At 46.3% G+C, this 13188-nt stretch overlaps 1 protein-coding gene across 1 annotated transcript; it reads left to right on the top strand.

Annotated features, from left to right (window-relative positions):
- Positions 1–1866: 1866 nt before the first annotated feature.
- On the top strand, positions 1867–10706 carry LOC119435877 (uncharacterized; the record flags this gene model as incomplete). The annotated part of the gene is made up of 4 exons (XM_037702577.2): positions 1867–2160; positions 3246–3554; positions 7491–7817; positions 10444–10706. Coding segments are annotated over 4 exons (1193 nt in total), but the record flags the coding sequence as incomplete, so codon positions are not given.
- Positions 10707–13188: the final 2482 nt, after the last annotated feature.

Here is a 13188-nt window from a genome sequence, read left to right as displayed (position 1 = left end):
ATCGAGGGGTAGCACGTGGGCTAACACTTTCATTTTTTATGCTTGGATGAACGGCTAGACCGGACGAAACAAATTGCGCGCGCGAGGGTAACTTCAGTGGATTTTGAGTGCTGCCCGATTGATCCGTGTTGACGTCATCCACGTCCTGCACAAGGAACCTTCATGTTAGCGAAGCCTGGTATACTTATCACTTTAATGTGAAATAATGATTTTTTTTTCGCGCTTTGAGATTTACGCACACTACGAACGAAACTTTAGCGGAGGCAGAGGAATGCCAAGCCGCCGGAGCCGCTAAGCTGGGACCGCTGGCCGCGGCGCCCTCTATCTGCTCGCAGCAGAGCTACTCGGTGCGCCCGCGCGCGGCCGAACATAATCTGGACGCTCGCTCGCGCGCAGTGTCAACACCTAAATATTCTTCCACCGTGATCATGTCTTTAGGTAAATTTGGAGTGTTTATGTGTTTGGAGCCAGAGATGTTACCTGGAAAACAGTACATGTTGGCGAAGGGCAATTACTATTCATTAAAAAGAGGCGCACCAGTCAGGATCCACATTTGGTGATCTGTATGGTGTGACCGGAGCTGCAGAAACTTTTCCGTCAAATCGCCTACACATTTGCCTGCACTGACAGAATCTAATAGTTTTTTTTTGTTTTTGATGGAGTATATAGGGGCATATGCCGCAAGCTTAACGTTGGTGAATTGCGATAGTCGACGCCAATAATGTTGCAACGTGATAAGTGCGGCACTGTGAGAGTTGCCAAAAAGCAGAAACAAGACTTTTCACGGCTATAGCGGGTAAACCTTCATTATGAAGTTATGACAGTGGGCTGGTAATCTTTTTAGCTAATATAATGTGCTTAATACATTGCGCTGTGGCTCCAAACGGAAGCAGCATTAGCATCAACGGCAGCAAATACAAAGGCAAATGCATGACTCGGTAAGAATTTCTTGAACAAATATAAAGACACCACAAGCACGAAAGGTATTGAGTATCAGCACTTTCATTTTAGGATGGTCAGAGAGTTACTCGCAATTTACAATAGACTGCTATTTACAAATTTAGTCGAATCTAAAATTTAAATAACATTAAATGTCAACGTAACACCTTACTGTGCAGAAAGGTGCAACTGCGGTAGCGAGTTTTAGCACAAGGCTTTGTAAAGTCGGGCTAAAGAAGCAAGGAAAGAGGGGGACAGTACCTTTAACCACGCGATAACCGAAAACCGGCTGGAATGCGCAATCAGTGTGGGTTAATGTTAGACATTCGTGCTGAATACATCAACGTCTAACATGAACGCATAAGCGCTGAAGAAAACTTATCATTACTATTTAAACGTAAAGCCTGACTCACGTGGCTGTTATACACCGCGTCCCGTCACTGTCACGGCACTTGTTTGCGCTACGAGAGAGCGTCTTTTCCTCGCTTTCTCTTTAAAAATGCTTTAAGGTCGCCGCCGTACCAATTTTTAGGAGAAAGTGGCGCGGAAACGCTCACCCGTGGCGCAGTGCGGCGTAGCGATGGTAATAGGACGGGGTGGATAACGACTGCGTGAATTGGGCCTAACTGTGCCACACGACACCGATATGAGCTGGATGAACAGAAATAACGAGCTAGCCAGCGTTTCGATAGGTGGACTTTATCTACGTGGACCTGTCTAGCCAACATTCCGATAGGTGGACCTATGTAGGCCCACCTATCGGAACGTTGCCCAGCCTGTCAGAGCCGCCTTCCCACTCTTCCATCCAATTTTTATCCCACAGTATGTTTCCATTGGTCCAACCCCCTTCTTGACTTCGGATGAAACTAATAGAGGTTCTCCGTTTCGACGAACCGTTTCTTCTATCTGTATTTTTCCTTTGCGCAGACAAGCCAGAAGTGAGCATCAAGCTGGGCACTGGTCTCCACGCCAGCCGCATCACGGAGGGAGTGGACGTGTACATGGAGTGCTCCGTCCTCGTCAATTCGAGAATTACTGACGTCAAGTGGAGCCGCGACGGCCAAGAGCTGGACGCGGACCTAACCGAAGGCATTGTAATCACTTCTCGCTACTTGGTGATCCGCCGGGTGACACCCGACCACACCGGAAGCTACACGTGCCGGGTAACCAGCACCCGCGGCGACACCGTCGAGAGCACGCCGCTTCATATCCGCGTCAGATGTAAGGAGCAAGTCACCCACTGCGGTGCTTCAGTGGCAATGGCGTTCGGTTGCACAGCACGAGGTCGCGGGTTCGGGTACCGACCCTGGTGACCTTAATTTAATGCCGGCAAAGTGCAGAAATGCTGAGGCGCTTATATCTATCTTGTTGCTAACGAGCCGCAGATTTCTAAACTTAATCCGGAACCCTCCGCCAGGACATGTTTGACGGACCCAGTGTTATCCTAGCGCGCTAAACGCCACCAATCAATCAATATCAATCAATCAATCATCGATTCAATCAATCAAGTAGCAAATTTCTGAACGCCTTAGGGCGGCCGACTGCTGAGCAAACTAGACAGCACATTGATTAGACTCCAGGAAGAAAACGTGTCATTATGACTACTTTAGCGGGCCCAGTTGTAGGTCCAACATATTCCAACATATTCTGGATTGCTGTCAAACTTTTTAATCGAAAATTTTCATTAACGTGAAGAGCAAACAGAGATAACATGCTCCATTTGCGGGTAGGAAAACTCTTGAAAATGGAGCTGAATCCAAGGAAAGCAGTTTTCTAGGGGAAATAATATGGTTCGTGTAACGCTAATGATTTTAGGCGTGTGCCGTTCACTGGCAGAGATAAATATCGTAAAGCAATCAACCCAGAAAAACCTCGGTTCTGTGATTAATTCCCCCAGCCTCAGACAAATTTTTCTTTAACTTCGAAGCATCCTTTCTGTGAAACGCGCATATACGAGTTTCCTTTGTATGCCTGTGTGCCAGGACAATGTCCTTGTTTGATTAAACAAACCGTATGTAAGGCTAGTTGATCATATCTTTATATGATTGACGTGGTTGCTCGTTGTTGAGGTGCCCCTAATGTTGGAAACTAAACGGATAACTTCTAACTGCTAATGAAACAATGTTTAGTTATCGGCTTTAACCACCTGGTATTCATATTAATCGTCAAATGTATTAGGTTCTTTATTGATACAATTGAAGTGATTTAACATATTCGAACCGCACGTCACTAATGTGAAAAAATCAGATAAAAAGAATATGCTGATCTACTCTGACCACCTGCAGCGTTTTCAATTTTTTATCCAGACCCTCCCAGGTGCGATTCCGAGGAAGATCGCGTCTTGCGTGTTGAGAAAGACGCCGCCATCAATGTGACCTGCAACGTGCGAGCTGATCCTAGCGAAGGCCTGCGCTATTCCTGGCTCGCGGAGAACGCAACGGCGAGTAAAAGCCAGCCTACCCGGCCCAAGCAAGTGGATGTGCCGCTAGTCACTGCCTCGAACCGCCTGGAAATCATCGCCAACGCTTCGCTCTTGAATGCCGCACTCGCTTGCTGGGCCGAGAACGCCGTGGGAACTCAGAAGAGACGCTGTCGATTCAAGTTCGTATACAAGGGTACGTACTTAAGCAGTCATTCGTAACCTATTTCTCGAGTCACATATCTTTTTAATGCGTAAGCATTAGGAGTGTCGAAGCGAAAAAAAATTGTATATGTGGGCAGTGTGGTAAGCCGGTCACGTGATAGAGGTAGAGAGGGAATGGCAGAGCTTAGAAGAGCGTCTATATACAGGGTGTTTCAGAGAACACTTTCAAAATTTTTTAAAGGTTGATGAGCTGGTATGCTCGAAAAGGCGGACATTATTTGAACTAAAACTTGAAATGCATAATCAAATAATTAACAAAGATTCACTAAGTAAGATTCTAACCAATTACTTTATGGCCCATATTGCAATTTACAAATTCTGGCCACGGAGTTCGCAACGCGGATCTATTGGAACGAATTCTCAAGATGACACCACTTTCTAGATATTAATTTCCGAATTCCACTTACTTTTGGGCTTCAATGCATAAAACGATGTTTCTTAAGAAAGTAACTGGAACGCCAATGCATCTGCCCGCAAAGTTCGGGAATTAATGTCTAAAAACTGGTGTGCGGATGTCAGGTCAGCCACACTTAATTTCCCCGATGCTTTCCTTGGCTTCATTTTCTGTTGGCTGTATATGGTCATTATTAATAAAAACGGAGCCTCTTGGTTCCCCTTCTCTGGGGGTCTCGAATCTGGCAGCCTTGATGTCATTAGGTAGCATGCGAGGGTTTATTGGCCACGGGCCTGCTCTCCCAAGATCACGTGTTACGTGACACCTTTGGGCTTAAAAGGATGTTCCACATCCGCTCACCATGGTTCTAAGTGGCGCTGGCTAGCACTCCTAGGGCTAGATCTAGTAAACATAGATACCCAAGTTAGTGGACGAATTGATGGCCGTCACTGTAGCACAATTGATAGTGCAACGCACGCATAATGCGTAGGTTGCGGGTTCGGCTCCCGCCGGCAACAAGTTATCTTATCGTCCACTTTGATTTTCCTTTCCTTCATTATTTTCTACATTTCAATTTCCACCACACTTAATTTCTCCGATGCTTGCCTACGCTTCATTGTCTGTTGGCTTTATATGGTCATTATTAACAAAAGTCGAGCCCCACGGTTCCCCTTGTTCTCTCGTTTATATATATATATATATATATATATATATGACCTTGAAAAAGGTCGGTCCACCGACCGAAACTGTTGGGTAAATAATAAACATAAGATAACCGCGAAGTTGTGTTTCTGATTTTCCTATATATATATATGAACGAGAAGAAAGGGAACCGAGGGGCCCGATTTTTATTAATCATATCATAAGAAGCCAACAAACATTGACACCAAGAACAACATAGGAGAAATTACTCGCACACACTAATTGAATTAAAGAAATGATAATTAATGGAAATGAAAACGGATGAAAAAACAACTGTCCGCAGGTGGGGAACGAACCCACGTCTTCGCATTACGCGTGCGATGCTCACACCATTGAGCTACCGCGGAACCGTTTTCCCATCCGCTTTCTGAGGTATTTATGTTTTACAACTAGAACTAACTCTGGGAGTGTTAGCCAGCGCCACCACTCACAAGCCTAGGGACGGATGTGGAACATCCTTTCTGCCGCAGGCGTCACGAGCACGTGATCTTTTTGGGTGATGGCAGCTGGTCAATAAACCCACATATGCTCCCTGAAGGCATCAATGTTGCCGGATTCGAGCCCTCGTTATGTTAGTAACGAGAAGAAAGGGAACCGAGGGGCCCGATTTTTATTAATCATATCATAAGAAGCCAACAAACATTGCCACCAAGAACAACATAGGGGAAATTACTCGCACACACTAATTGAATTAAAGAAATGATAATTAATGGAAATGAAAACGGATGAAAAAACATCTGTCCGCAGGTGGGGAACGAACCCATGTGGCTTCTTATGATATATATATATATATATATATATATATATATATATATATATATATATATATATATATATATATATATATATGGCAACCGATGGTGGTTTGCACCAGACTACCGTCATTTGAACTTCATTCCTCAAAGAGCCAGGAAGTGTGTCGATTGAGTTTTTGAACAACAGTTTGTAATGTGGTGAACACGGTGTACATCATAAATGCGGGACCTCAAAGTGGTGCGCCTTAATGCTCACGCATTTATCTCGCACTTACCGCTAAATCGACATTATATATTATACCGGCCTTCCTTATTCTTCCCGCTGCCTGTAGATTTAAACTGTTTTCCGACGAAACTTTAGTAATAAGATCAAACCCTTCAGTAATTGCGAGTATTTGCAAACATTTAGAGGAAAAAAGCAGGTATAACGAATTTGCGCTGGTGTATACACTTTGTACAGCAAGATTATTGTTATGACGGTGACAAGAACTTTAATTGCTCCTGAGAAACTCTGGTCAGGGGGAGCCGAAGGCTTCCTCAGGTCAAGTCGGTGGCTCTGCCCACGATGGCACCGGCAGGCGAAATCCCGTTATGATGTCGTGGGCCCTCTGGACGGCTAGGAGCTGGATGTGGTGGTGGGCGCTTCTGAGGAATTCCTGCCACTGTTCTGTGGCAAGTATAGAGTTTGGTATGGCTGGGCACAGCCAGAGCATATGATCAAAAGCGCATGAATTGGCTCCGTATTTGGGGCATGACTGCGGGAAGTCTGGGTCTATCCTGCTAAGGGACCGCGCAGTGGGGTGTTTGTAGCAATCTGAGCGTGCTAGCTTGTGGTTTGCGTAGTTTTGGGTGAGGAGGAGAGAACCACTTCCTTTCTAAGCGGTAGTGTGAGGCGATTTTGTGAAAGGTGCACAATGGGTCTTTCTGGATACAAGCCTCGTTACAAGCATGGCCGTTCACGGCTGCGTGGGTCGAGAAATCGCGCGCCAGCCGTTGAGCCCATTCGTTGGGGTTGCAGCCGTGCGGTTGGACCGAGTGCCACAGCTCTGCCAGGAACCATGAAATGTGGAAATATGCTTCCGTGCCGATTTGGCCGAAATTAGTGAACGTGTTGATCGCAATACTATTCGCCCATTTCGATACGCGTGCCGCCGAAAAGGACCTAATGGCTGTACGGGAGTCCGAGAAGACGAACAGGGGAGAATGTGCGCTGCGTATGGCCAGGGCGATAGCCGCCTCCTCCGCCTCGTGAGCAGAATTGGAGCGCACAGAGGCCGGATTCACCAGATTGCCTTTCGCATTCACTACCGATAGGACGAACGCGTCTCCGCTGTCGTATCTAGCGGCGTCTACGAATAGAGCGTGTAGTCCATGTGGAGTGATCTGTTTGAGGATTGCCTGAGCTCTCGCGCGTCTCCTACCCTCGTTGTGTACTGGGTGAATGTTGCGTGGAATCGGGTCTTCCTTGATAAGGGAACTAACGTTTTTAGATAGACAGACTTTATCCGCCAGGTCGTGCCTGGGCCGAATGCCCGCCTAGTCTAGTATTTAAACTCCTGCCCTGCTGGACGATAGTCTATAAGCCTGCACCACCGAGTGGGCTTCTATAATTTCGTCTATCGTGTTTGGAGCCCTAGCTTCAGTAGCCGTTCCGTGCTCGTGGACTGGGGAAGTCCCAGCACAGGTTGCTTTATTAACCACAAAACTTTAACGATCCTATTCTGAACCGCTTCCTTTTCTCCTTTCTTCAGTGGTATAAACGGTGCTCCAGCGGCGTTATCATCAGGACTGGCCGGTCGTGGACGGCGAATGATAAAAAAGGAACAGAAATGAGTGAACGAACCATTTACCTTATAGTGGCCCTGGATAATTAGCCCTACTCCTTAGGGTCCACATACCCTAAGGCAACTCGCTAACTCAACCTCAGTAACAATGAAAGTCGTAGCTGTTTCGTGAAGTCTTTGATCATTGATATCACTAATCAACATTATGTCGTTGCTATACAATGGAATTAGTAGGAATAAATAGAAACAGCGTCGATATCTCGTCTGCGCAGGCGAAGCTTCGCCTGGCCTGACGTGCACCGTCGGCAATTACACCGACAGCTCGTTCTCGCTTACCTGTTTCACACCTCTCGTCAACGGCACGACGATGACGTCAACTAGACTCAGGCAAAAACAGCGACTTCGAGTACAGGTGATTGACACCAGGAGGGGCAACCGGCCTGAACGGAGTTTCTGGAGCACGGACCTGGGTCCAATACTCGTCAACCGACTCCGCTCTGCCACGGACTACTTGGTAGTGGTTCGAATGCCTCCGGATGCGAACTTCCGGACCTACGTGCGCACCCTGGGCCCAGCCGAAACCCTCATTGGTCAAGGAGGTGAGACCGGGACGATGAACACGTGACGCGCTAATTTATTTCTATTCGGCCCGCAGGCTTCTTACAACGTGTAAAACAATACACTGAAGTAGTGCATCGTCGAATCCGCTTCGAACCTGACAACAATGTGTGAACTTGAGTGCTTGCATTCTTTTGCAGCAGTGTACTTGTCGTGTTATGGTTTCTAATGGACGTTAAAGCATTTCACATAAAACTTAAGACCCCGATGCGAGACTGCGCCATCAAAGCTGTCCTGTTTCTCTGTCGAAAGTGTTCTAAATTGTTTCGGCGGGAGTAGACGCGCCAGCTATTCGCCTGGCTGGTGCATTTTCATTTTCTTTAGTAGCGGTGGAAAGTGATGCTTTCATGTGGATGACGTTGTGTTAAAGCGTGATGAATCGCGTTACTTTCAATAAAGCTAGCGGCAGTGTAATATACATAAAAAGTAAAAAGTTAAAATGAAAGTGAAAGCTCTTTATTGAAATGCGGACAATTGTGCCGGCGTCTATGTAGGCGACTAAATGTTACTTTGCATGGAGAAGGAAGTCTCGGAGAGAAAGGTCCTATGAGGAGGAGGGCTAAGAAAAAGAAAGGTTAAACCCAGTGTCGACGCTAAAGAAGACAAGGCTGACGTACGCTGTCGTTGAAATGGTTCGATGATTAAAGGTTGGTTATATCTTTCTATTCAGTGTTTTTCTGTCTCTTTCTCATAATAATTTTTCACTCATTTCACATCTTATTCGTATCGTATTTCACGCGCAATTAAGCCGACCTTAACTTCTTTAGAGTCGACACTTGGCTGACCGTCTCATCTCTTGACCAAAAATCCAGGCGAGCCGACCGTTGAGATAGTAAAGTCTATGGTGCAATGCGGTTAATTTTCGACTATATTGACACTAATTACGTCCGCAAGGCTAATTTTCACCTGCTCTGAGACTAACGGACACTTTTTGTGGAACCGCCAAAGACACCTTCCAGTTACCATTACCTCGGGTAAGCCCTGCTTAGTCCAAGCGACCTCGCTTCATTTCTCAAAAGCGTGCCATACGGCCGCTTTCCATCAACATGCCTATAACTACGGCAGTGCACCCAATAGAAGGATATAGTGCAATGTGATTAACTTTGGACTATGTACACCGGGAGCGTTACCGTATACTGGTTACCACGATTGCGCACACGCGGAGTTAAGCAGGTTCCGGTATATGTTTACTGGGAAGCACCGCCATGTAGCTTGTTTTCGCAACCTGGCAGCTTACAGGCTGCCTGCTTCGATTCTAATTATCCCGTGATGGTTGCTCTTCTTCGTGACAGCAAAAAATAAACGGTAAAATCGGCAATCGCTTAGTGTAATCTCACATCGAGGACCAAGTATAACCGTTCTGTTGTTATTACTGAGATCGGCTGTTTGTTTCGACATTGCTAGGCCTAGAGGGACGCCATCGACGCGGATAAATGCGTGTTGTTTTCCATCTAACAGATTGCGCCACCTGACTGTGCAGCGTAGATTGATGCTAAATACTGTGGCATCATGTGTTAGACGGAAGTCTATAGGCTTTTCCGCGTCCATTGCCTTCGATATCGAGAAGCGAGAGGGCGCGCCGCCACTCTGGGTGTAGCTGCATCAAAAGAAATAACCACACAAACAAGTGGGCCGTACGACGGCTTTGCCTCAACATGCCTAAAACGACAGCGGTGCACCCTTTACAGGGATATAGTCTAATGTGGTTAATTTTAGACTATATTGGCGCTAATTACATTTTACCTAATCGGCGACTAAATCTCACTACTTGTGGGCACTGCCGAAGCCAGTTTCCAGTCATCATTGCCTCGCGCGATCCCTGCCAAGTCCAAACGAACTCGCCATATTTCCCAAAAGTGTGCTCTATGGTGGCTTTGCCTCAACATATATGTAACTACGGCGGTGCCCTCTTTTAATTTTACCTGCTATACTACTAATTCTCGCTTTTTGTTTTTTTAGACCTATGTTTTGGTACCTCTTGCAACTCGCAGCTTTTAGAGGCGCGAAAGTGTTGCAAGATACCAAGATCTCAGATATTCCAAACCCTTGTGAAGTCAGCTAAGACGCTTTGTCTTCAAAACAAGAAATCTATGATCGGGGTATGTACAGCTAAGGCAAAGGTGATGGTGTTGATGTAAACAAGCTAGAGCTTGCGAATGAACCCAATATCTTGAAGGAATATCAAAAGAAATCTTAAAGCTTGACATTGCTTTCAAAGCCAGGACCTAGTATTCTTGCAAGATATAATGGTTCTTAGGAAGCATAACCGATTGTACTGAAATAACCAGTTTTATTATCTTCTGTAACCTAGACAACCCGACAAACTTTCTTCACGGTTTCTAACGCACCATGGTTATCACGGTTGGTGGTCGGCCCAAGGTGGCACAGGCACAATAACCCAAGCTTCAAACCATTTTTAAGATAAGACGCTGAGGTATGGCGAACACGAAGCCTTCTAAACGACTCTCTCTGAGTGGTTATCCTCAGATTAACCTGACTTGAAATTATCATATGTCATATTTCTCTGGCTTATCCCAGGGATGTCTGAGGAACTCAAGTTAATAACGTTTCGATCGATTTTTTCATTCATAACTATCTCGCCCGCAGATATCAAGAGGAATACTCATGGCGGACGCTGGACACTTGCCCTGACCGTCGTGGTGCTAGCGTGCAGCCTCGCTATCACTCTGATGGCACTGATTGGCATCTACTGCACGCACTCCCACAGGAGTGCGTGCAGTAGGAGGAAGCGACGGAAGCCACCGGACAAGCATTACAAAAGCGACGCCACTTTCACTGGGCGTGAAGACGCTGACTGTGTGCACATTCGGGACCACAAGGCCTACCTCGCCACGACGGATAGCTGCTGACAGCGCAGAGCTCACGCGCTGTGTACAGTATACCGAACATATGTCGACAACTATCGATAACAGAGATTTCGTGATGCTGAATGCGGTGTGGTGATGCGCGGCTGACATAAGGAAGGAGCTTCGTTGGCTGACATTAGACAGTTTTGGCTCGACCTTCCACATATTACCGCTTATGGAATACAATGTTACCGAAACCGTATGCGGCAGTGGCAACCCGGGTAGCGACACCCTTTGACGGTTTGTCCAAAGGTAAAGCATGATAAGTTTTTAGCGACATGGGTGTTCTTGTCGAAAAAAAAATTACCCACGTGGTAATATTGCTTTCTTGTGGACTAGTTGGTTATGTCCAAGTGCTATGTCCTGTCCCCTTTTTCTTTTCTTGTGCATCTGGCGCGGCACGGCTATAATTCAGGCGTGTTAATGACTGCGTCGCTGCCGAATCTTCATACCAGCAACTAAATGTGATATGACTGGTCAGAGCAGTAGAGCCTCTGTGTCCTCTAGTTAAATTCTACTCCATAAGAGGGCGCAACCAAGTCGGCTGCTGAAGTCCATGTCTCCGGCAAATTGTGAAGCGTGAAGGCGTTTTACGAACAATCTAAATCACTCTAGTATCTCGCGATAACGGCGACAGAGGTCTCATGGTCCGTACGTGAAGTTTGCGAGCAGTAAACCGACTGTTTTTCCATATTAGGTATTTTAATTAAGTCGATTTAAGTACGTGTATCTTAGGGGCTGCTGCGTTGCTTGAAGGAAGCCGGATTCTGCGACAGAATTTGACGGCGTGACATGGGGCTCACTGTGACGCTGTATGTCTCTGTGTGTGACACTGAGACTGTTCATGAGTGTGTGACGCTTTGACATACTTTGTCAAGACGATAGACTGACACAATAGTCTGGATGGTTCCTTCCTTCCTTTTTCTTCCCCATTTCATTTAATTTTCTGTCAGCTCTCGTATCACGTCAGCAAGCGCTAGCCTGTGGGAGAAATTGTCTAGAAAACCTTCCTTTGTTTCCTTGTCTTTGATTTCTCTGTTTATGTTCCAGGTTATGCATGTCACTACTTGACTGGGAAACACATAAATTAAAAGCACAAACAAAATGAGAATCAAGAACTCGAGATCTGCGCTCACCGCTATACCCAAGCCTTGTGTAGTCTTTATTTCTCTGTTATACACGCTTGCTTCAATTTTTACAGCGAAGCTGTATACCTCTACCAGCGCAGGAAATTTTCGTGTCGGCGTAAGCAAAAAACGCCCGAGAAAAAATTGAATACAAACAGCATGTCTCCTTGAGTGCATACAGCTTAGCACTCGTTTTCAAAAGAGAAACCACAAAACAAGCATCAAAACCACATGATGGATGATAAGGCGCGTGTGAACAAGGGTAACATCCTCCGACGCGTTCCGGTGAAGATTAGGTTTCCAGCAGCTTCGAAAGTGGTTGACGTCATTCAAAACCCTCGTGAAACCAGTGCCTCTGGTTTAACTCTTTGTAGAGCCACGTGTGTTAATTCAAGTGACGTCACAATGGGTAATCGTTGTGGGTGTCGTTTACAGCTTTCCTTCTCCCGCGTGTGTTTCCCGGTAAAGATTACGGTTGCGTAAGCTACTCCGAGCGGAAAAGTACCCAAAGGATATAAATCACGTAGTGACGTCACCACGGTCTAGAAACTCATTCAGTTCATTCAAGGCTACCATGGGTAGACCACGAAAAGTAAAGACGCCAGAAGAAAAGCGTGAATATAATATCGTTGTGAGGTAATAAAGGGTGTGGTTAAGTACATTTCACTTGTCTCTGATTTCACTCTTTGTAGAGCCCCGCGTGTGAATTCAAGTGACGTCACAATGGATAATCGTTGTGGGTGTCGTTTACAGCTTCGCTGTCCAACCACCTTCACAGCGTGGATTGGAGCCAGTTCTTTGTGGTTGTTACACGTGTGTGGAGGAAACACGCATTTCGTGGAGGTAGATGTTCAGTACCGAAAGCCCGAGAAGACAAAGAGGTTATCTGGAAACAGTTGCGCCTTCCCAACCATCAGAACTCTGAATCACCCGATGCGTTACAGAGATCTACCCAAGGCGTCTACACGATTCTTTCCTTTGCTGAGACGAGTCAATACTAGTATACGTGAAGACTGCCCCGATGCTTCGGCTTACCCCCGCAATGAAAAAATACGCCTTAACTTGAAGCCGATGCTTGATCTAAATGACGCATGGAGTGAACGCACCGAATACGATCATTGCGTTTCTTTCGGCGCGTTCACGTCCGGTTTCATCTAGATCAAGTCAAGCATGGGCTTCAAATTCAGGCGTATTTTTTCATTGTGGGGGTAAGCCGAAGCATCGGGCCCGGCCGCTACATAAAAAATGGTGCGGCCTGCTGCGTGGCGCCGAAACGGCGTCTCAGGCCTAGTTCTCCTCGCGCCCGCTCTGGCGCCACTACTCTAGTAAGCCGTTCACGGAGAAGGGCTTCCACAGCT

Source organism: Dermacentor silvarum, unplaced genomic scaffold (assembly GCF_013339745.2).
Source record: "Dermacentor silvarum isolate Dsil-2018 unplaced genomic scaffold, BIME_Dsil_1.4 Seq977, whole genome shotgun sequence".
In the NCBI taxonomy this organism is placed as follows: domain Eukaryota; kingdom Metazoa; phylum Arthropoda; class Arachnida; order Ixodida; family Ixodidae; genus Dermacentor; species Dermacentor silvarum.
This window is presented reverse-complemented; position numbering and strand designations above follow the sequence as displayed.